General features: G+C 32.1%; 1 protein-coding gene across 1 annotated transcript; it reads left to right on the top strand.

Moving 5' to 3' along the window:
• The first annotated feature begins 60 nt into the window (after positions 1-60).
• Positions 61-24318, top strand: LOC111711842 (uncharacterized). Its single transcript, XM_023486302.1, has 40 exons — positions 61-107; positions 172-276; positions 689-761; positions 1026-1069; positions 1499-1882; positions 1965-2129; positions 2562-2617; positions 2920-2982; positions 4018-4154; positions 4909-5064; positions 5926-5983; positions 6853-6930; positions 7160-7226; positions 7517-7606; positions 7691-7782; positions 8284-8403; positions 8712-9370; positions 9895-10006; positions 10915-11101; positions 11417-11475; positions 12347-12400; positions 13145-13189; positions 13845-13919; positions 14375-14441; positions 14592-14728; positions 15292-15779; positions 15886-16032; positions 16120-16184; positions 16690-16783; positions 17447-17689; positions 17750-17945; positions 18371-18431; positions 18488-18763; positions 19107-19167; positions 19615-20079; positions 20498-20961; positions 21073-21289; positions 22094-22357; positions 22873-22949; positions 23667-24318. The coding sequence occupies exons 3-40, from the start codon at positions 697-699 to the stop codon at positions 23747-23749; spliced, it is 6171 nt and encodes a 2056-aa protein (XP_023342070.1). The 5' UTR covers positions 61-107; positions 172-276; positions 689-696; the 3' UTR covers positions 23750-24318.
• The last annotated feature ends 16 nt before the right edge of the window (positions 24319-24334 follow it).

The following is a 24334-nucleotide window of genomic DNA, read 5'->3' as shown; positions in this document are numbered from 1 at the left end:
CGTCGATTTTTACATTTTCATTTTTAACTGTTTTATTTCAAAATAAAATGGATTATTTAAAGTTGCTGGGATCAATAATGATTTGGATGGAATTTCTACTCAAGCAGGTAAATATCAAAACATGAAATATCTAAAATAAAAACAAGATTTTTTACATGTTTTCCTTATCAGAAAAACCAACTGTTGAGGATGAAAAGAGTTTTGAAGTAAACAAAATTGAAGAGATCGAGAAACTTCTTGAAGAGCACACTGAGTCTTCTTTCAATATTGGTTTCGGTAATTAACATCTCTTCTATCGAAACATAAATAAAGGGGAAAAACTTTTAAAAACTAAAATTATTTCTTAATGAGGTCAAATATGAAAGTTTTTTTCCGATGCACATAGATCAAAAAACTGTATACAGTGGCAGGCAAATATATCAATACAAATAAGACGACTTTTAAAAAGCTTTTTTCGAATCATAAATTTACAGGTAATCATAAAGAAATAGACAGATTCTCTTGACGTTTATGTTTATGTGTATCCATGTTGTTTAACAGTTTGATATAAATCAAAATGTAAATCGAAAGTTGTGTTCATTGTATTGATACAACCGCCCACCAGTGATATAAATTAATTGCTTATTTATGAAACACTAAAAGAGAGAAAACTAGATTTAAACAAAGTTAAGTGCATACTTGTTTATAGTTCCCAACATGATGCAAGCAACGATCGAGAAACTACTGAAAATGAAGAAAAAAGACCCACTCAACACTGTTAGGAATCATTCTTAATTTTCTTATAAGATAAAATAGCATTTCTTTAAACAGATTGCAAGATAAAATAACATTTCTTTAAACAGATTGCAAGATAAAATAACATTTCATTAAACAGGTTGCAAGATAAAATAATATTTCTTGAACAGATAGCAAAAAGGTTGCAGGATTATATTAAAACTAATTAAAACTGGGTTTCAAAATATCGCCATTTTATAAGTTTTTACCTCTTTCTTTAAAATAAAAAGTTAATGATTGTGTGTGTGCAGATCCAAAGGAGAGTTTGGGGTAAAAAGTAACACTGATAAACTAGGCAGATTATTTATCAAATTATTATCTATTTAAAAATGTAGATTAGAACATGTCGAAGTCGAAATTATTATTGTGTGTTTGTAAATAGTTTTCAGATTTCATTATAACCGAGAACAATGTCTTCGTCCATTAGCAATATTGTAAATAGAGGCCATTTTATTAATAAGAATCCTAAGATCAGAACTTTTATGTGAAGTATTATTAATCTGGAGCGCTTTATCTCGATATCCAATGTGTGATCACTTCTAAATTTGAGGATAAATGCTTGCAGGGTAGGACAATCACAGGATATATCGAAGAGGAATTAAATTAATCCGTAGATTTACATAGGATGGAGATCAAGGCTTAATCCGGAGATTAAGAACAAAAAAATTCTGACTTCTGACTCATATAATGAAAGTTTGTTTGATAAAAAATCTGTCCTGTTAAGTGGTCCCTGAGGAACACCAGAACCCACTCCTCCGTCAACTCCAGAGCAAAGTCAATGAGAAAATAAAGAATTTGAATCCTCCAAACAAGAAACAAAATTACTTTCTCACAAAAAACCTGAAATCATCCAAAAATGACATAATAACTGGTTTAAACACGCCGTCAAATAAACTAAAAACCAAAAATATTTCAAATTTGGATTTACCTGAAGAAGTAAGTGATGATTATCTTGAAGTGAATACCGAAGATACTCTTGATGAGGATGCAGAGATTTTAGAAAATGACGAAGAGGATGCTTACGGAGGTCACTTTGCAGTGGAGAACATGTCACAGAAAAAGTCTGAAAAATTTGTAGTTGTTCCCTTTAACCCTCTAGATCCTTTAGGTAAAAAAAATATGATTTTTCAGAAAAAAAAATAGTGAATTGGGTTTATTATATAATTTGATGCGACATTTTTGATTTTTAGATAAAAGTGTTCCAGAGTTCCCTCCAGGAGACAGTTTCCATGGTTCTCCACCCAGGGAACATCAGGATCTGTTCCGAAGACCACTAGGAACGGATAATGATGGAACGTTTAAACATTTACTGAACGTTCCAGAAGGAACTTTAAAACCTGAATCTTTAGAAATAGGTAAGCAGACGAAAAAACCACAAGAATAAATTGAAACTAAAAGAGAGGCGGATTTTTTCAAATCTAAAAAAGGTGGTTATTCTCTGGACCCATGTATTTTTGTTCCACTAAATACTTGAAAATGAAAAAATGGATATAATAACATGCGTCATATGTTAATATTTGTCAAAAGTAAAAAATTATTTTTGAATATTTTTTGATATACTTTTTAATCTTTAAAAAAAAACCTCCCTCACACCCTAACCATTAAAGTTAGAGCTCTATTTTTTTTAATGAGCAGGCCTTGAAACATTATACTAGGGACATTTACTCCCCTATTTCAATTCAGGGCAAAATCATAGGTTGGGGGGGGGGGGTTAAAAACATCCCCCCCCCCCATCCACATTAGACAAAAATAGCCCAATTGGGATAATAATAATAATAATAATTTAGATTTACCCGACCAGCATCAAAATCCATTATTGTCCCTGTTGAACCCAAACAAAAAGGTAAACAAACAAAAACCCAAACAAACAAACAAAAAAACAAACAAACAAACAAACAAACCAACAAACAAAAACAAAAAAAAACATATTTTACGAAAAGTTGTTTGTGAACAAAGGAATTGAGCCCTAGCCACAAACTCAAATTCTCTAATCCCTATATCTAGTGTAAACGTTTTATATATCTATGGTCTACGACATTGGGTTGCAAAGATATAAGGATTAGAAAATCAGAATTTGTGTAAAAGACTCAATTACTTTGCAATTAGAATTATTTAAAGACATAAGAATTTACAAAAATAATTCAGGATTCACAAGATAAGGATAATCTGTCTCTTCCAGATTATAAACAGAACCCTCTTCTTAGACAGGTATTCATTTATTCATTTATTCATTTATTTGTTCATTCATTTATTCATTTATTCATTTATTCATTTATTCATTTATTCATTTATTCATTTATTTATTTATTCATTTATTCATTTATTCATTTATTCATTTTTCACTTATTCACTTATTCACTTATTCATTTATTCATTTCTAATTTGTTCACTTATTCACTTATTCACTTATTAACTTATTCATTTATTCACTTATTCATCTATTCACTTATTCACTTATTCACTTGTTCATTTATTCATTTCTAATTTGTTCATCTATTCATCTATTCCTTTAATCATTTACTCAATAAACCATTTATTTATTTATTCATTTATTTATTTTTTCATTTATTAATTTATTAATTTATTCAATTATGCATTTGTTCATTTATTCACTTACTCATTTATTCATTTATTAATTTATTCATTTATTCAATTATTCATTTATTCATTTATTCATTTATACATTTATTTATTTATTCACTTATTTACTTCATTTATTTTAATTTTCATTTATACGTTTATTCGTTTATTTATTAAGTCATTTTGTCATTTAATTATTTAGTTATTCCTACATTTTTTATCTCTTTATTAAATAGATTATTTATTCATTTATTCGAATATTCATTTATACATTTCTTCATTTATTCAATTAGTCATTTTGTCATTTAGTTATTTATTTATTCATTCATTTTTTTATCTCTTTATTAAATAGTATATTTATTCATTATGAAATTATCTTATAAGTTTTTAATGTCCTTATTGGCAAAAAAGGTATACACTCTCGAAGAAAAACTTGGGTTTGGAAATCAGTTTCGATATATTTTTATATCCTCATCAATCGTTAAAAAATAGTGGTATTAATAAAACTAATTAAAAATCGAGTCAATGTTTATTAATTTCTTCATTATTGTACTTTTCATCCTCTTCAAATCTATTCATCAATATCTGAACAATTGATATCTCCTTTATTTCTCGTCTGAAAGTGTGAAAATTTGAAAATAAAGAAATTATTCTTGTTTTTAGATATCAAGTTCTCCCCAGAACTACGAGGCTGATTTCTTAACTCTACCTGCCAAGGATCAAATGGAGGTTGTTCAACTCTTTGTAGAGGCTGGTGACGAAGACACTGTGGATATATTCATGGATCTCATGCATTCAAGGTTGATAGTTAGAACACATGGAACAAATGAAACACACAATTACAAGAAACACACGAAACACATGGAACACAGATAACACAGAGAACACATTGACCACATGGAACACATGTATACACGTGTAAAACATAGAACAAATAGAACACATGGAACATATGGAACACACGGAACACATAAAACACATGGAACACAAGGAAAACATAGGATACGTGGAACACAAAGAACACATGTAACACATGGAACACTTGTAACACATGGAACACATGGAACACATGGAACACAAAGAACACATGGAACACAAATAACACAGAATACATAACACATTGAACACATGGAACACTTAGAGCACATAGAACACATGGAACACATGAAACACATGGAACACTTAGAAGACTTAGAACAATTGGAACATATAGAACATAAGGAACACACATAACATATGGAACACGTGGAGCACGTGGAACTTGTGGAACACGTGGAACACATGGAACACACATAAAACATGGAACACGTAGTTCACATGTAACACATAGAAGTCATGAAACATATGGAACACATGGAAAACATGGAACACAAGGAAAGCATAGGATACATGGAACACAAAGAACACATGTAACACATGAAACATAGGGAACACGTGGAACACAATGCATTGGAGGTTAATATCGATTCAATACGGGCGAGGTGGAGAGAGTGTTTGATAGATGAGGACCTGAGTTTTGATAAAAAAAAAGTAACACAAAATTGTATTGCTTAGCATGTCTGAGGACCTAGTTCTGGCTCCTGAAAACTCCAAGGACCCTTTGTTAAACCTCTCCGTTGAACCTAAACCTGACAGGTTTTCAGGTTCAGCTCCATCACTCAAACAGAATCCACTCTTCAGATTACTTAACCCTCATCCTTATAATATTAGGTATTTAAAACCTTGCAAACTGTGTGCTGCTTGTTTATTTACAAAGAAAATGAGTTTTTGTCACAAACTCTAATCCCTTTAGATGTAATCTCATGGTGTTCTAATTTTGGAACCCGGTTAGTCTACCAGCCACTGCCCACTTGTCGTAAATTACGATTTTTGCTATTTTTCCCGCTAAAACTTAGAATCTGAATACCTAGCTAGGAACATTCCCGTGGGTCTCCCGAGTTCCCCAATCAAAATTTCAGGAAAATCGATCGGACAAACCAACCAACCGAGATTACAACTTTATATATTTAGAAACTTAGACTTTTTGATCCAACAAAATTCTAGTTCGAAAAAGCAAAGGTCTACGACATCAGGTTGCAAAGAATTGGGAGTCAAATATTAGAATTTGTGGCAAAAAATCATTTCCTCTTTTCTAATATTTTCCTTTGATATCAGTTTTTAGCACAATTATAATTCCAGCAATAATTTCTGCAGTACTAAATATAAATATAAATGTAGCTTGTCTGGGTGTCTGTAGGTTTATATCCAATAAACGTCAAAACGGCTGAACCGATCGGGCCCAAATTTTGTGTGGGACATCACGTGACCCCAGGGAAGGTTTATGAATTATCAAAATTTCAAAAATTTGTGCTAAAAAATTTTTATATTTTGTAAAATTTTAAAAATGCGCGAAAAAAATCGTATGAAATCCGCAAACTTTTTTAAAAAAATTTATACTGTAAAAAGAGAAGATGCTCACAGATAAAGCCACAATTAAAAGTTGAAATAGAGGATGGGTGCGAAGCGCCCTAAAATCCTAGTGTTATAAACTTGATTTAATTTTGAATTATAAACTAATTATTTTATCATTAGGTCTGGAGAATTATCTGTTCCTGATTATAAACAGGATCCTCTCCTTAGATCCTTGATGGTAAACTTTATACTTTTAATCCTTCTTAATCCTACTATTTTAATCCTTCTCTAATCCTTCTATTTTAATCCTTCATTTATCCTTCTATTTTAATCCTTGTCTCATCCTTCTATTTTAATCCTTCTCTCATCCTTCTATTTTAATCCTTATCTCATCCTTCTATTTTAATCCTTTTCTCATCCTTCTATTTTAATCCTTCTGTAATCCTTCTGTTGTTCCTTTGTTCAATTACCTTTTAAAGACTGTAAGACACGTGGATTTAACGGTTCTGTCAGTATTTCAGAAAACTGTGACTTTCGATCAGAATTTGACCCCTTTTGCATAATTTTATAGCCATTTATCTGAAATATTTTTTTGTTGGCATATATATTTTGAATGAAAGAGTATAAAATAAACAAATCTGTAAGTTTAAAGACTGTTGAGTTATAGACGAAAACACGTTTGATTTCAAATTAAAGAAACCGAAGCTTCTCACTCTGGTTAGTTCGGGGTGAAGAGTAATTTCAGTGACCCTCCATGCAAAGATTGCCATGCCCGATTTACAACACCTACCCTTGAAACCTTAATCTGTTCAAAAATGTTAAAGCTAACGTCGTTTGTTTTTCAGCAAGAAAAGCATGGATATCTAGTTCATAATTTATCAGACAAACCTTTTAATGATGCTGTTGTGATTGTGAATCGAGTATTGTCATTTTTGCATGGAGGGTCACTTGAAATTACAGTCACACAAACTGTATTTTCTCTTGTACTTCTTCTTCCCTCACCCCCGTCTTTCCTGTAAATGTTCCTTAATACTCTTTTTTCCTAAAAGTGTTTTCGCATAAAAATTTTTTAAAAAGTTTGCTTAAATTATAAACAAAGTTTTTTAGAAAAGCCCTGAGAGATTTCAGGAAAATTTCCTTCAACTCCCTAGACCGGATCAAACAAATCTACTCAAAATAATCAAGGTGAATTTTTATTTGAATTTTTCCATTTCATATTTTTTTTGTAAGTTGATCTAATAGATTTTTTATTTGTAATTATAACGCCGAATTTTTTTTTTAAATACGTTATGAATCCTTGTAAAAATGTTAGTAAATGCTTTTTGGCGTGATACTAAGACATGAAAATGATTCACGATAACATTGTTGTCTTTTTGTTTATTTTTGTCTATTTGATCAAATAAACCTACTTTAGGCCAACTTTGATGATTTTGATGTTGATGGTCTAATTCCTCCATCTATAAAACAGGATCCTCTACTTGGTATAAAAGAATTTTTATTAAACATGCATTTTACTGAATTTAAATATTTTATGAAGAGTTATTTTATCTCATTCAAAAATAATTATTTTTCCTTGCATTTGTTAAAAGGCTAATTTTATTATTTTATTCTGTATTTGTATAAATAATTTGAGGGTAACCTAGGTAAACTTATGAGTAACCCTGTATTTATCTCGGTAAACAAGTGGGTAACCCTGTATTTATCTAGGTAAACATGAGGGTAACCATGTATTTATCAAGGTTAACTAGTTGGTAACCCTGTATTTATCTAGGTAAACTAGTGTCAGGAATAAGTTCAACCTATTCTGGTCTCATAGTCCCTTCTAACAAACAAAATCCGCTACTCAGAATACTTAAACCAGGTTATTTTATATACAGTTTAAGAGACGCAAACTTTTCTGAATTTAGTTTTAAAATCTTAGAAGTTTCATTAAAATTATAATCAGGAGATGGAGGTGAAGTATTGAACCTGTCTGCACCAGACTATAGTCAGGATCCTCTTCTTCGTCAGCTAGCTGCGCATCCTCAGCAGTTCAAGGTTCAACTCAGCTACTCAAATATGAGTCCATATTAAAATCACCTTGATATTTAAAAGTCGATGGAAAACGAACTGGCCCTCAGAGTTTTATTAAAAATATTGGACCCTAACCCCCTGATTTTAAGACTATTGGACCCTAAACCATCTTTAAATTATTGGACCCTAACCCCTTAATTTTGTTTACTACTTTTAGACCCTAATTTCTGATTTTTATCAAAATTATCGGACCCTAATCCCCTGATTTTTATCAAAATTATTGGACCCTATCCTCCTGATTATTAATGTACCCTGAATTCTCATTTCAAATACTCTTCAATCTAGAGCTATATTATTACTTATTATCTTGGAAACCCAGCTATGGCTGGAGCCCAATTGTTCAACCCAAGTCAATAATAATACCGTGATTCATGCAAACAAACAGACAGACAAACAGAGATTACTGCTTTAAATGTTTATAAAATATTAAATCCTAAAATGTAAAAAGAATAAATATATATTAAGGATGATTTCCTTGAACTCCCACGTGAGCACCAGCTGCCTCTGTTGAGAATATTAAAAGCTAATTATGGAGATGATCTAATCCAGGATTTACTAACACCACCTCCCTCCTCACATTCTAAGGTTTCAACTATTTTTCTTATGTTTATGGAGAAGTATTTTCAGGATTAAAGGGATTGGTAGCGTAAAGTTAACTAACCCTCCATGCAAAGATAGCATTTACCAAATAACAATCAATCTGGTCAAAATACTGTAGATTTTTGAACTCGAAAGGTTTTCATTTCTATGAGGTTTTCCATTGTTTCTTATTAGCAAGAAATTCGCAAGTCACTTTTGCAGAGAAACCACAAATGAAAATGAACTTGAATTCTTGATAATCTTCTTTATTTTTGTCATCTTGCTTCTAATCAATCTGACAATCCTACTCTTAGGCCCATGAAACTGAGGATGTTGAGCTGATTCAAGGATTTTCTGATTCAAACCAAAACCTGGAACAAAGTGAGAATCTTGATATTCCTACAACTCCTGCAACCCAACAGAATAATCCGCCTTTATCCAGTCTAGATTCTTCCCCTGACGATACGAACTCCAGGTCTGCACCAAACATAAATCAAAACCCATTGCTCCGACCCCTAAACCCAACTAGGGATGAATCAGACTCTCTCTCTGTTCCAAACTACAAGCAGAACCCATTGCTCCGACCCCTAAACCCAACTATGGATGAATCAGACTCTCTCTCCGCTCCAAACTACAAGCAGAACCCATTGCTCCGACCCCTAAACCCAACTATGGATGAATCAGACTCTCTCTCCGCTCCAAACTACAAGCAGAACCCTTTGCTCCGACCCCTAAACCCAACCAAGGATGAATCAGACTCCTTGTCTGTTCCTAAATACAAACAAAACCCATTTCTCAGACCCCTCAAAACCTCCAAAGATGAATCAGACTCCTTGTCAACCCCTAAGTACAAACAAGATCCTTTTCTCCGAAGCTTAACTCCCAAAGAAGATAAACCTAAAGGTTTAGAAGCTCCCAAATACAAACAGAACCCTCTCCTTCGAAGACTGAAACCTACCAAAGATGTATTTAGGTATAAGAACTTCGATAAATATCGGATTGGAGGATTTCCTTCAATTTTGTAAATTTAAACTCGACCTTAGAAATGAGTTTGTAAAAAGGGAGCAAAAAAGTAAATCCGACTCCGGCCAAATCCTGATAAAAATATTTGCAAAAAGATAAAACTCTTAATTGTTCTTTCGTTCAGTTTTGCAAATGGTGAAAATGAATCTGATTCGAGAACTTGTTATTAAAGATAAATACAAAGGAATCAATACTTATGAAATAAAGCTAATACATCGATATTACATTTACACGAACAGATTTGATTAGAGAAATTTTTCATTTTTTAAAGCACGAACCAGAAATAGCACCAAATAATAGGATATTGAATTCAAATTTGTGTTTCATTCTAGTTCTATATTAAGTACCTTGTTTGCCTTTTCAGTTTTCAAACCTTTCCTTTTATTAATAATTATTTTTTAAAGAGAAGAATTTCAAAGAACGAACCATTTTTCAAAAACTAAATTCCACTTTATTTAGTCGATTTGATTTCAGACAAAGTCCTCCGGTAAACTTTAGGGGTGTTAAAGTGGGTCAAGATGAGGTGAAATTAAGTTTACCAAATCCTAGTCAAAATCCTCTTCTTAGTAAACTTAGGAAAAATCAGGTAACAAATGTCGATGGACGGATCGGATTTTTTTTCATCGATCTAAAAAAAAGACCATCAATTACAAGAATGTAATGCAAGGAAAGTTATTTCAGAAGTGTACTCATCTTTTGTACTGCAGTGTACTGTCTCTGGGCGGTAATGTAAACACAATACGGATGTCAAAGCCTGACATGGGATCCATCTTTCACATAAAAAAAATCAATGAAATATTCTGGTCATAGGAAACTGTTATGTGAATTATCAAAATTATCAAAATTTAATGCTTTTAACCTCCTTGGATACTAAACGAACACTGATGCATCTATTCTTGTTTACAAATTCCGCCCAAAGAGAACTGGTTTCAATATGTACGGAGAGTATACACGACCGCTATTAACTTTCCTTGCATTACACCCTTGATCAATTAGAGCTTAAATTTGTACTCCATCATAGTTTCAAATTAAACTACATCAGAGTTTCAATTTGTACTCTATCAGAGTTTCAATTTGTACTCTATCAGAGTTTCAATTTGTTCTCCGTTAAAGTTTTAATTTGTACTCCATCAGAGTTTTAATTTGTAATCCATCAGAGTTTTAATTTGTACTCCATCAGAGTTTTAATTTGTACTCCATCAGAGTTTTAATTTGTAATCCATCAGAGTTTCAATTTTGTTCTCCGTCAAAGTTTTAATATGTACTCCTCAAAGCTTTAATTTGTACTCCAATAGAGTTTCAATTTGTACTCCATCAGAGTTTCAATTTGTACTTCCTCAGAGTTTCATTTTTTTCTCCGTCAAAGTTTTAATTAGTTTTTAATTTTGAAATTGCAAGCTCTAAGATTTATATTACGAAAGCTTCCATTATACTTTACAGAATTCCGACAACCCTGTTCATGTTTGTATTTATCTACTAATCTATTAAACACAGGAAATAAAGAGCAAAGACGACCTAAACCTACCAAACAGAAAACAGAATCCACTGCTACGCCAGCTGAAGTTTACAAATGATTCGGAGTTTAATGCTAATATTAATCCACCGGAGGAGGTTATCAATGATGAACAAACTGTATTCAATGGGCACGGAAAATCTGCTAAACTTATTTTGGAAACTGAAGGTAAGCCAAGGTTGTAGGGTTACTATCGATGTGCTCCAATGTACGGAAAAGGTCGTCTCCTTAGAAAGATTGATAATAACTCGTCACTCTCGTCTCTATAATCAGTGATGTCATATGAGGTTTGTATCTATCAATCTATCTGAGGAGACGACATTTTCCATATATTGGAGCGCATCGAGAGTAGCCAACCTTGAGGTAAACAGAGATCATTCAAAACATTATTACTGTCGCAAAGTAGATGCACATGATTGAACGCAAATGTCAAAAAATATTTTGTTTGAAGGTTTATAGATTTAAAGCTTATCATATTTTCAGATAACTTGAGTTCACTTTCCTTTAGTGAGCTCTTCAATATTCCCACACAAACTACTCAGGTTATTTACCAATTAGAAATCAGTATTGAATAAGCTTTGCATTAGATTTCTTTCTAATTTATGCAAAAATGACCTTAACACAGTTCTTGGCAGAAATTTATTTTCCATTGCAAATGATTGTTCTGTAAATCTTTCTGATCTTTGTAAAATGTTAGTTAAGAAACAAATGAAATATTTTGATGTCCCATTGGACCATGCATGGACAGTTCCGGTCTCACAAGAACTTTTAAATACAAGAACGAATAATTTATATGTTGAAGGATTCGATGATTACGCAATAACTGAAATGATAAAAATATGTTATGTATTGAGTAATGATCAATGACGCCTATTTGTGCATAACTTTTGAATACTTTTCTTTTTTCTTTTGTAGAACTTTATATTCAAAAATTGATTGAAACAATTTTTAACTACACCATTTATATATGCATTTATATCTGTGTGTGTGAATAGATCTTTATAATATAATAAAAAAAACACAAAAATTGATTAAACACTAATTTCCAACTAAGTATAAATATATAGGGATTTCGAAAAAAACAGTTTGTATACAAAGACTCAATTCCTTGTTTGTAATTTAAGGAAAATATTCAATTTTAAAACCTCAAATATTTTTTGTATTTATTTTTAAAAACGGCCTTTCCGACAATAAAGTAATTTTAACTTTTTAATGAAGTTATTTTGAATAAAGTTTTTTAATAATAAACTATGCCATCAGAAGAAAGAAAAATGTTACCTTTATGTCGATTTAATATGAAATATCTAGCATGAAGCTAATCTAATTTAGAAGGGTAGAACATTAAATGAAAATAAATTAATAAAATGAAATTGATAATACAAATTTTGAAGCTTAATTTTTATTTTGTTTTAGGAGAAGCTAGCGATGATGATGAAAAAACTAAAATCATTAAATATCCCTGAACAAGTAAAAAATACTTTAGAATGTTTAATTTTGAAGTTTATTATACAAATTGTTTCTGAAAGGAAAAGTTTAGGTATTTGGGTAATTTTAGATGTATTTAGGATGAATTATTAAAGCATTATTGATATCATTAGGAGGACTTTACCAGAGCTGAAAACTTTAGAATGATATATCCTTAATCCCGATTACTTAATCTGAGTATCCAATGGAAACACTTTTGATTTTCTTCTTAAACCGTCCTTTCTTGGATATGGTAGAGAAAATCAAAAACAGGTTTTTCTGAATTAGAGAGTTCCTCCCATTTCTATATATAATCTAAAGCGCAAAATTTCAAATTTATCGACTTCATATACGCGACTCTGATTGGTTGAATTTTATACATTTTTCAGGATTCAAGTACAAGATTAGATTAGGCTCGATATTTTGAAAAAGAGAGGATCACCCATTAATCTCGATATCTACCATTCTAAAGTTTTCAGCTCAGGTTTCTTTCAGTTTTCAACGTGAAAAGAAATGATGTATAAAAATTAAGCAGAAGACGACAAAAAAACTGAAATCAAGAAAATCTGATAAAATCAGAATTTGTCAACAAATCTTAGCAAATGTTTGGTTCAGAAGTATCGTTGAAACCTCAGATAGATTTAGTTAAGATTCTTTGTATAAAAATTCCATTTCCCCCAATTTCCAAATATCCCATTTTGATTGCAAATTTTTAAAAATAACTTGACTTTAATCAATAAAATTCAGGAAATCAAAAGTTTTGACCAGCTCATTCAATCAATGATAGAAAAGGTAATGGCAAAAACAAAATTTAAAAAGTGTTTTGAAATAAATAATTAATTGATTGATCTAATAGAATGGTTGATTATTATTTTATTGATTTAATTGATTATTTGATTGGTTTAATTGATTATATGATTGATTTTATTATTGATTATTTGATAGATATAATTGATGAATAGATTGATCTAATTGATTAATTAATTGACCTAATTTAATTGTTGATTGATGTAATTGATTAATTGATCAATCTAATTGGTTATTTGAGTGCTCTATTGATGTATCTGATTGATCAATCGGTATGAATCTTATTGACTAACTGATCGATCTTCTTAATTGATTGATTTCAGAGGCAGAATTTGAGCCGTGTCTCAAACATGGTTGGTTCGAACTTGAAATTGTATTCAGTCTTTCGAGATTTGAGCCGGCGGTCAATTGGAACCAGTTTTTTTTGGTTCAGTGACGAGTTTTAAATTCGTTTTTGGGCTCTGAATGATTAATTTATTGATCTTATTGATTTGTCTAATTGATTAAGTGATAGAAACTATTAGTTCTAAATTATTTTTGATATGGTTGAATAACTCAATTGATTGATTAATTGATCTAATTAACCTAATTGATTGATTAAAAGATATAATTGCTTGATTAATTTATTGATGCTGCCTAGGATGATGATGTGGTGAAGGACGAGCTTGAGGCTAACCTAGTCCTTGTGGACACCATGGTTGACAAGTTTATCAAGGTAGAGTTAGTCCTTCATTTACCAAGACGAAGAATAAATACTTCACAAAGTTTAAACTTTTTTTCTATTTCTTAATTTACATTTAACACTGTAAACATTCTTATATTCAATTCAATTAAAAATGTTTTGTTTTTCACAAAAATACAGAAAATGATTCCATGTGTCTAGTTTCTGCTAAATATTGTATTTAGAAAATAAGTGCAGTGGGACTCATAAAACGGTGGAACAGAAAGACGACTGACTGATACACGCAAGTTATGATTTATGACATACAACACAACAATTTTGCATTCTAATCCCTTTATCTTTCCAACCTAATGTTGTTAATGGACCCTTGATATTTCAAAATTAGATCACTTGATTTAACACAATTCATAGTTTGAAATATCTAAGGTTTACGACTATAAAGATTAGAAAATCAGAGTTTGTGGCAAATACTCAATTCCCTTGTTTAGGAGAATAAATCCCGGGCACAGAAAAGTTTTATGGAGCGTAAAAAGAAAACCAATCCAGTGGTCACAGGAATAATAATGATAATGCCATAAAAAATCAACAATAAAAAAAATCTCATTCTTTCCTTTTCTCTTTCTTTCTTTGAAAACGTCTTATTTTCTTATTTTTCTTGTTTTTATATCAAACTTTGATAAAAAGGTAATACTATCAATGTTTAAGAAAATGCAAAGATTTTAGAAAACATCTCTAAAAACAACCTGAAGCCAACCCCTCTGACTGAACCAGCCTCCCCCAGCCTAGGTTCAACTGAAGGTTCAGTTTCCTCAACTGATGGTTCAGAGGCGTCAACATCAGAGGTAAATAAAAATAAATATCTTCAGATTCTTCTAATAAAAAATCTAAAATGCAATGAAATCAAAAAATTTCGCACGTTTACCATAGAGAATAGAATATATATTAGAGGGGAATTTAAAGAATCTCTCGGTATGAATTTTTTCAGTCCCTTTCAGCCTGAATGGGAGTTCAAAGTGTACAAATCATGTAAATGTTCACAAATTATATGCAGTAGAGTACATTAATACAGTATGTTCCCTAGACTATCTATTTCAATTTCGAAATGTTTAAAATCATCGTTTGTAAAGTGAAAGGCATAGAGTCTATGTGAAATGATCATTAGTCAATTATGAAACCAGCCTATTTCATAATTTGGTTTTCTTTTAATATTAATTTTAGATTTTCTATAAAATGATGTTCCAGGGCCCAAAAGGTTTTATAGCATAAATATGTGAAGTACACCTGCAGTATGGAAACAGTACAACAAAATGGCCGTTTTACACTTTTTTCTAGTAAATTCCCCTCTAATAAATATTCTAATCTCTTTGACGTTTACCCATACACTTATAACAATTACGATTTTTAGGAATCTGATCTTGCTTTTGGATTCCGTCCATTGCCTGGTACAGAGGCAGTTAATGAGGAGCTAAATCTTGATCTTCCGAATGATGGACCTAAAAATATCAATGAGGATTTTGATTTTGATCTTCCTAAAAGTAGACCTGAAGATACCACTGAGGATTTTGATTTTGATCTTCCTAAAAGTAGACCTGAAGATACCACTGAGGATTTTGATTTTGATCTTCCTAAAAGTAGACCTGAAGATACCAATGAGGACTTTGATTTTGATCTTCCTAAAAGTAGACCTGAAGATACCAATGAGGACATTGATTTTGATCTTCCTAAGAGTATTTCTGAAGATACCAATGAGGACTTTGATTTTGATTTTCCTAAGAGTAGACCTGAGAACACCAGGGAGAATATAAATCTGAATCTACCTAGATCAAAACCGTCTGATTTTACAGAAAACGTAGATTTTGAACCTCCACAATATAAACAGGATCCACTGTTAAGGTAATTAAACTAAAAAGTATTTTACGTTTTCTTTTAGTAACAGATAAATATAATTGAGATTTTTTCTTTATAAAAAAATAAAATGAAAAATGTTAATTTTTTTTAGGAGTTTGAAAGGGAAAGACAAAGGAACTGATGGAAACCTTCAAGTTCCAAAAAATAATCCAAGAAAGGAAAAAAATCAGAACTTAGATGGCATCATAAACCAACTCTTTTCCACAGAAGACATGACTGAAATCAAAAGTATGCTTAGGTAAAGAATTAAATCAAATATTAAATCTTTTTTCTTAAAACTTGATTGTGTAGAATTTTGCAGATATTTAAGAATACATTTGTTTAGTAAGATGATGGAGACTAGTGTTGAGACAACAGCAGAAACTCTGGCCAACTTGTTTCAGTACAAAGGTTTGTTAATACAACGATAAAAAAAACAAAACCGGGAATATCGTCTTCGTTTAACATTTTAATAAGAATAAGCGTGTAACCGTCCATGCAAAGATGGTAAAATCCGGTTCCCAACGGTACCCTTTAAAGTTTTGTTGTATAACAATGTTGAAAGTTTTGAAATCTCATTTTTTAAACTGTGGTTTCTCTACATAAGTAACGTGCGCCTTTCTACTGCAGGAAAACATATGAAATTATCAGAATTAAACACTTTTCAGATAAAGGTTTCAAGTTTACCGTTGTAAATCGGGCATTATACTATCTTTGCATGAAAGATCACTTCAAATTACGCTTACAACTTAGTTTTAAGAGATTTTTGCAAAGTTTAATGGTCATAACTCTCACCATAATTTTTAATCAGATTACTGATAAAAATATTGATTGAAGACGTCGTTCATATCACTAGATTTTGGTTATCACTGTATCAAGCTAAATATGACCTTGCCAAAATAAGGTTTCTATTTAGAATCTGGAGAAAGAGAAGATACTGAAGAAGAGATTGCTGAAATGATCACTACAGACCCTGCAGCTGTTTCTGAGGCTTTCGCCAAATTGATCAGGTAATTATATGAATTATAAGAAGTACAAAACAATACAAAACGTTGACAATTTAAAGGGACTGTATATCTAATTTAAAGGGACTGTATATCTAATTTAAAGGGACTGTATATCTAATTTAAAGTGACTGTATATCTAATTTCAAGTAACTCTCCACTGGTAGGGTAATATACCGATGCCTATAATATATAAGATATTAAAGTCTTTTTCTTTGAAAGTTGGTTATTTTTAATTCAGAATTCTTTATAAAAGTGACTTGCGGAGTTTTGATGCTCGAACAATAGAGTAAATTGTCAGAATTAAACATTCTTAAAGCTAAAAAGCGACGATATCTTCCCCGTTATTGAAGGTTTTACAGGTACCATTGTAAATCGTACATGCACCTCCTTAAATGAAGGGTCACTTGAAATTACAAAAAAAAACAGTTTCTTTAAAGTAAGGAATTTTTCCATTGTCATTCTCCAAGTGTATGTTTGCTACAGCTCAAAATCATAAATGTTTCTTCCTTAAAATTAAATTTTTCAATATGTTTATTCCAAGTTCCAAAGTTTCTAAATTAATTTTTTCTCAAATTTTTCTTCTTTGAAAAAAGTAAAACTACCACTGTGCCTATCCAAGCCATAGTTCTCTACCACAAGATTCTAATATAAACGATATGTATTTAGTGAGAAGAGCAGATCTATAAAAGAATCAACCTCTGATGAACCTGAATTGACAGCCAGACCTACCACTGAACCTGTAACAGAAACTCCACAGAAGAAACCAGATAAAAGTTTTCTTGAAGCGCCATTTCTAGAACTAAACAAGTTTGAATCTGTAAAGGAAGAAACTGAAAAAGGTATATTCACACCAGAAGTTCCATTGAGATATGAAGATCCTCCCAAAGCTGCACAAGGAAAGCTTCTAAGGTAATTTTCTGCAAAAGTTAGAAAATTTTTGGTAAAAAAATAATATCTTGAATCTGTCAGATTTTGGAAAAATGATGAAAACCATGAAGGCAATGGACACAATAAAAACCATCATGACGACTCCTCTGCTACAGAAGTTACCACAGAACTTGCAGATGATGAACTTGAAGAACTGAAATTTGAAGAGGAGTTTGATCTTCCAGACAGTATGATGAGAAATATGCTAGAGCTCCTGGAATCCGGAGATATTACAAAGGTATAAATATATCTATATTAGAAAGCTCTTAGCTCTTATATATATATATATATATAGAATTAAATAAAGTATATATATATACTAGCTGAAGGGCCCGACGTTTCCCGTGGAAAAAAAAATTTGAAATTTTTTTTTTGAAAAACAAAAAATTGGGGGGGGGGAAATTTCCAATGTGGTTTAGCCTATAACACCCCCCGCCACCCATGAGTGTCCACAAAAAATGTCAGCCAAATCGGTCCAGCCATGTCAGGCAATGACATCCGTCTTGTCTTTACTTTTTCCACCCAATGACGATACACTGCTGTACGAAAAATGTGTACACCTCTGAAAAAGCTTTCCTTGCATTAGTACCTTGCTTATGATCTTCTTTATGTATAAGATATATTGGGGACCCTTGATGTATGCCTGTACAAAATCTATTTTAGGAAGATGTTATCGAAAGATTAATCAATGGTGGTTTCCTCCCAGTTCAAGTTACAGAGTTAGGTAAAAAAAAATGTATAACCTCGATATTTATTACTTGATTTTTTTATTTTTTACAGGAAAGATTCCAATATCTATTGGAGTAACAACAGGTAGAACTCCTTCTGAATCAACTCGATCTAAAGCCATGATGAAAAGTGAACTGAGAAAGCAGAAGAAAGAAAGAGAAGAGTTAAGCGAGGAAAGGATACGAGAACTATCACAGGAAAAGAAAACTTTGCCTTTTGACGAACTCAGAAATAGGTTTCGGAACCCAAATAAGAAACCAGTCTTCACCGAGATAGATTCATCAGATCCAGATTTTGATTTCGAAAGGTTTCCTGTTAAACCCCAAGGTAATAACTCCTTAAATGGAATGCAAGCGTGATCCTCAATGCAAAGATACTTAATTTGTTGGTGTCGTGAAACCACAATTGTAAATAAATAGTTTTTTAAATTATAAACATTGATATCTAATTCATACTTGAGCAGACAAAACTGTTAAGGGTACCGTTGTGTAACGGAAATTGCCATCTTTGCATGCAATTGGGTTACTTGAAATTACTCTTTTACAATCAATTTAATGATGGTTTTTTTTGAAATTTTCTATATGAATGATAAAAATCGTTAAACAAAGTTAGCGAGGCTTCCTTAAAAAATATCTGCTCACATGTATTTTTTAACTGCTTTTTCACTCAGGATTCAGTGATTATGAGGATTTTGGATTCAGTAAAACAGCATCTTTAGCACCACTCAGAAGGTAATATATATAAATATATATATTTATATATATTTCGGTAAAGCCAAGGAGTATAGAATATAAGGGAGAAGGAAACGACCCGGCCCGCCCTACCATATGAGTATACATGTTTTTCAGACGGTACTTAATTTGAAAAAGAGTTTTTAAAGGTTGTCTTAATTTTTTAAATGTGGTTTTTAACTATACCATAGTAAATAAACCGATTTTGTTTGGCCATATTTAGCCTAAACTTTCCCTGTTTAATGTATACAATAACCTATTCTGATTGCATGTACGTGGTATTTCATCAGACAAATATTTCTTATTCAAATAAAGTACCGTCTGCAAATATATATTCATATGGTAGGGCGGGCCGGGTCGTTTCCTTCTCCTTTATATTCCATACTCCTTGGGTAATGCTTAAATATATATATTTTTGAATAGTTTTCTTTGATCTATTTATTTTAGTCCGCTTACCAGAGGGTATACATCTAACACTGTCAAAGAACAAACAATGCTATTTAATGAGGGGAAAATGACGAATAAGGATTCCCAACACATGACTGATAACATGAAATCTATCTCCCAAACTGTAGAAAATCAAACCATGGAAATTACAACAGACTTCACTCTGTTCTACAATGACCGGATGCCCGTGAAGTCCCCCTCCTATATGTCGATGTCCATCGGTAATCATGCCTCCTCATCTTCTAACCCGTCTCTAGATACATCCCCTCATTTAACCCCTGGCACATTCCCAGGAGCTGAACAAGATGATGATAGTTTTGTTTTCCCTGAAACCTCCCTGGAATCCATCCCTGCATTTGATCCGAGATTAGGAGAGAAAACTGAGAGTTTGAAGATGAGTTCTCAAGGTTCAACTAGTCCTGGATATAAGGACGTATTCAACTTTTCCTTACCAGAAGAACCTAGGTTTGTTTCATATATTTCATAAGAAAAAAACATGCATTTTGTGCCTTTTAGGTAACTTTTTAAACATTTAAAGTGTTCTGTCAATAAATTAAAATGAATCTACATCTGAGTAACAATGATGATGAAGAAAACGATTGAATCTCTGTCACCACTTTGCTAAGGAATTGAGTTTATGCCACGAGCTTAAATTTTATAATCCCTATATGTTTGCGACCTATTGTAGGAAATCCTTGATTTTTCAAACTCAGATTTGTTGATTGCACAGAATAGTTAGTTTAAAATATCAAAGGTCTACGACATCGGGTTGCAAAGATATTGGGATTAGAAAATTAGAGTTTGCGTCATAAACGAAATTCCTTTAAAGCACAATTTTCCGGAAGTTTCACTTATAATTATGTCAACATTCCTTTTAATTTAGATTCCCTGGCTCTATTGAAAGTATTGTGAATGAAGACCCGTTCCAGTACAACTTCCAAACATTAAACACCAGCTCTTCTGAGTTTAATCCCGAGGAAGGGTTCGGACTGAAGTATCTTCCTCCCAGGTTGGATCCTACCCCTACTCCAGGATACCATCCGTCCCACCAGTATATACGATATGGTAATCAACCAGAAAACACCCAATCCAAGGTTCCTCTTGAGTTTGCTGAGGTTGTATCTGCAAGAACTGCTGAAAGAACTCCTACACAAGAACCAGAGTTTAATAACCCCGGTCAGGAAAGATATAAATTTGCCAAGATAGCATACACTAAGTATGGTTCTAATCATGAACCTGTTGACACTAGACAGAATGCTCCTACAGCTAAACCTGTAATATCCAGCTATCCGTCTACACCACATCCTTCACAATCTCGCTCTGTTTACGGGGATAAATTACAGCCAGGTACTTCTAAAATTATAACTTTACAGGGAAGGTTATGGAATATTACTTTACCAACTTTTATGCAACAAATGTAGCTTGGCAAGATCACAATGAATCAATTTCTTGATTTAGTTATTGAGTTTGATTCTGCTCCTCCACATCCTGACCATCCTCCTCAACCTTCCCCTCATCATGAGGGTCCTCAGGTTCATCAGTTGGATCCGTATCCTCCCCCACCCCCTCTTCATCATAAGGACCCTCAACAATTTGAATCGTATCCTCCATATTCTTCTCAGAAGTACAACTACATCAAATCATTGCCAACTATATCTTCTCCGCCATTAAACCGGTAGGAACACAGTCATTTTCTTCGATGCATTCATATATAGTTAATATTTCATAATATTTTTAATTTTATTTACGATGTACCTTATACGACGATTTTTTACCGCTATAGGTGTCACTCTCCCAAACGAAAGCTCCGGAATATCGAGAGCCGATACACTTAGCGGCCAAATAATCGATGTTTAAAGTACATTGCTTACATTTAAAAAATTTAAAACATTATGAAATATAAACTATTTACAAATGCATCGAATTGAATTCGACATGAATAGGTTATATTGTAATACCTGAATGATAAATTTAAAATTTAGTTAAATAAGGCAACTCCGTGAATTTGTATTGGTCTTACGCTCTTTGGTATTAGTCGTTTTTAACCAGGGAGTAAGGAATAGAAGGGAGATATAACTGACGCGGTTCGCCCTTCCATATGGTTATACATGCTTTGCAGACCGGGTACTCCATTTGAATAAGATATATTTGTCTGATGTACATTTACTACTTATACAATAACCTATTCTGAATATTTCTTATACAAATGGAGTACCCGTCTGCAAAGCATGTATAATCATATGGTAGGGCTAACCGCGTCAGTTATATCTCCCTTCTGTTCGTTACACCCTGTTTTAACCCTTTCTCCTTATATACGCAACAGATAAAATTGAAATTACTAGCGATAGAAATCGAATTCAATTCTATTTTAGCTTATATCCTTTTTAATTTTTAGCGAACACTCGATCTCTTAAAAAAGCTTGAATTGTTGCAAATGAAAGGAGAAAGCCTAATTTTATAATAAATGCTCATGTTCTAGGTATGGATCAGATTGGAGATATGATCATGATCCTAACTCTGGATATCAAACCAAACAATCATATTCTCCACAGTATTATCATCAGGAACAAGATTATCAATACTATCCTCAGTCCTCCTATCCTAATCCACAATCCCATTATCCTCCATCACAGTACTCCCAACCCTCATATGCTGGATATCCGTCCTACGGAGAGGAATATGTTGAAGCATATTTAGTTCCTCATGTTCCCTATTCATCAGACAACAGTTTCAGACAGTATAGGAAACATTGGCATTTAGAAAATATTTATAAATAACATTCATAATCATACGAGTTCTCCAACCATTTGTAGTTATTTGCTTTGTCTGTTGATTGGGTCGCTTGTGTGTGTCCAGGATGAATATTTAAGCCTATGACTATTGAACGGACCAGACCAAACTTAAATTTTTTAAATTAGGAAAAATAATGTACGAAAAAATATTTGCGGAAAAGCAACATTTGAAATCTTAAATCATTAATTAGAAAGACGTATAATAGAAGCTTATTATTTGGGAATGTAGGGATGAGAAAAAAGTAAAACTTAAATTGTATAATTACAATATCTTTGCAACCTGATTGTGTTAACCTTTGATGTTTCATACTAAGCCTATTTGATATAATTGAAATCTCAGTTTAAAATGTAAAAGGCATCAATATCGAATTGATAAAATGCGGGGATAAGAAAAATAAGAGTTTGTGGCAAGAACTCAATTCCTTCTGAATATAAAATACATGTAATAAATGAAAATGAATGAAAGGATGATACCCGACCTGCCTGATCCAACAACTAAGAAACCCTTTGCTTATGAACCTCCCCCACTTCCTTCAATTACAGGTACAGTGTAGTTGACAGTTTACTAATATAGACTTCTTTACATCTAATCTTGTGTGGAGCTGAGATGTGATTTTAAAAGCTTAAACCCGAGTAAACCCCAACTCGGGCGCAGATAGAACCCAAGTCAAGATTGGTTCTGATTCGACCAATGGGAGACTGTTAAGCAAGCTTTCTCTCTGTAGCAGACAGAATGCCGTCAGATCTGCTGTGACAAGGAGATGTAAATTTTGAAAATTCAAACTTTTTGTAGATACATTGTTTACATAGTATGTTTATTTTATATAATTAATAAAACTACAGGGTGTCTCAATATACGTGGGAATTTAATTTTATACATCCCTTGTAATCTATACACAGCTGCTTTATTATTATTGAACAATTTTAGCTATATGTGGTCTGCCATTTTATGCATTAACGGAACTTAATTTTGGACGGAAATATAAAAATTCTTAAAAGATTTCAATATTTTTTAACATAAATAGTTCTACACATGTAATACCTCCAACAATTTGTTCAATGCATATTCATTCGGACAATCTTTACCATTGGATGCACACTGCACCTTTTTCATGATAAGCGGAATTTTTTAAACCATAGCTTTCTGTCCGCCTTCCACAAGAGTGTTTTTTCTATTTAAATTGAACAGATTTATTAAAAAACAAAATTCACAAAAAATTAGTAGCAACTAGCTCTGAAGATCTATACTTGTTGTTTTAGGTCATCATTCTGTAGATCAAACAATAGAAGATATTCACACAGCATTTATAAACGGGGATCCATACAGTAGTAGAGAAGCATAGAGCAGGATTCTGTAAAGTTTGATTAACAGAGGTTGCAATCTTAGACGCAACCAGGGAAGGGGGGACTCCCCCCCCTGGTTGCTATAAAAATAAGACAATCAATCTATCCAATTTTTATCCATTTTATAACATTTTTATGTTCCATAGTTTACTGTTTAATGGACCCCAATTCAAAGCGAACATACGCAAGTACAATCGGGATAACATTGTGTAAGTGGATGTTTCATTGTATGCATTAAATGATAAATCTTTTATTACGTGTAAGTTGTAACCCTACCTTTATAATGCATAATCAGATAATCTATCTCACTAATCAATTTTTTTATTGGATACCTTTTACTTATATTAGAATCTTCAAATACGCCAAAACTTAAATCAAAATCCTAGAAGCCAACGAACTTTATACCAAAAATAATAAATCTCTTTTTTAGTCCATCACTATAGTTATCAGGCATATTGTTTACTACAAAAAATCTTCTTTTAATGGCATTAGTTGAAACATTTCTTTAGTATTAAGCATCCGTGCCATTTTAATGTGCAATGTATTGTTTTCTTTATTTTGTAACCTGATTTATTTTAACCTGT

The sequence above is a fragment of the Eurytemora carolleeae genome, unplaced genomic scaffold (genome assembly GCF_000591075.1).
Source record: "Eurytemora carolleeae unplaced genomic scaffold, Eaff_2.0 scaffold1213, whole genome shotgun sequence".
In the NCBI taxonomy this organism is placed as follows: Eukaryota; Metazoa; Arthropoda; class Copepoda; order Calanoida; family Temoridae; genus Eurytemora; species Eurytemora carolleeae.
Note: the sequence above shows the minus strand (reverse complement) of the source record. Positions and strands in the feature narration are given on the sequence as shown.

Excerpts from the sequence above, each read along its gene's own strand:
- LOC111711842 (XM_023486302.1), top strand. The coding sequence starts at position 697 with ATGATGCAAGCAACGATCGAGAAACTACTGAAAATGAAGAAAAAAGAC. Across the intron at positions 762-1,025 it reads GACCCACTCAACACTGTTAG|ATCCAAAGGAGAGTTTGGGG; the intron begins GAATCATTCTTA and ends GTGTGTGTGCAG. Across the intron at positions 12,401-13,144 it reads CATTAAATATCCCTGAACAA|GAAATCAAAAGTTTTGACCA; the intron begins GTAAAAAATACT and ends AATAAAATTCAG.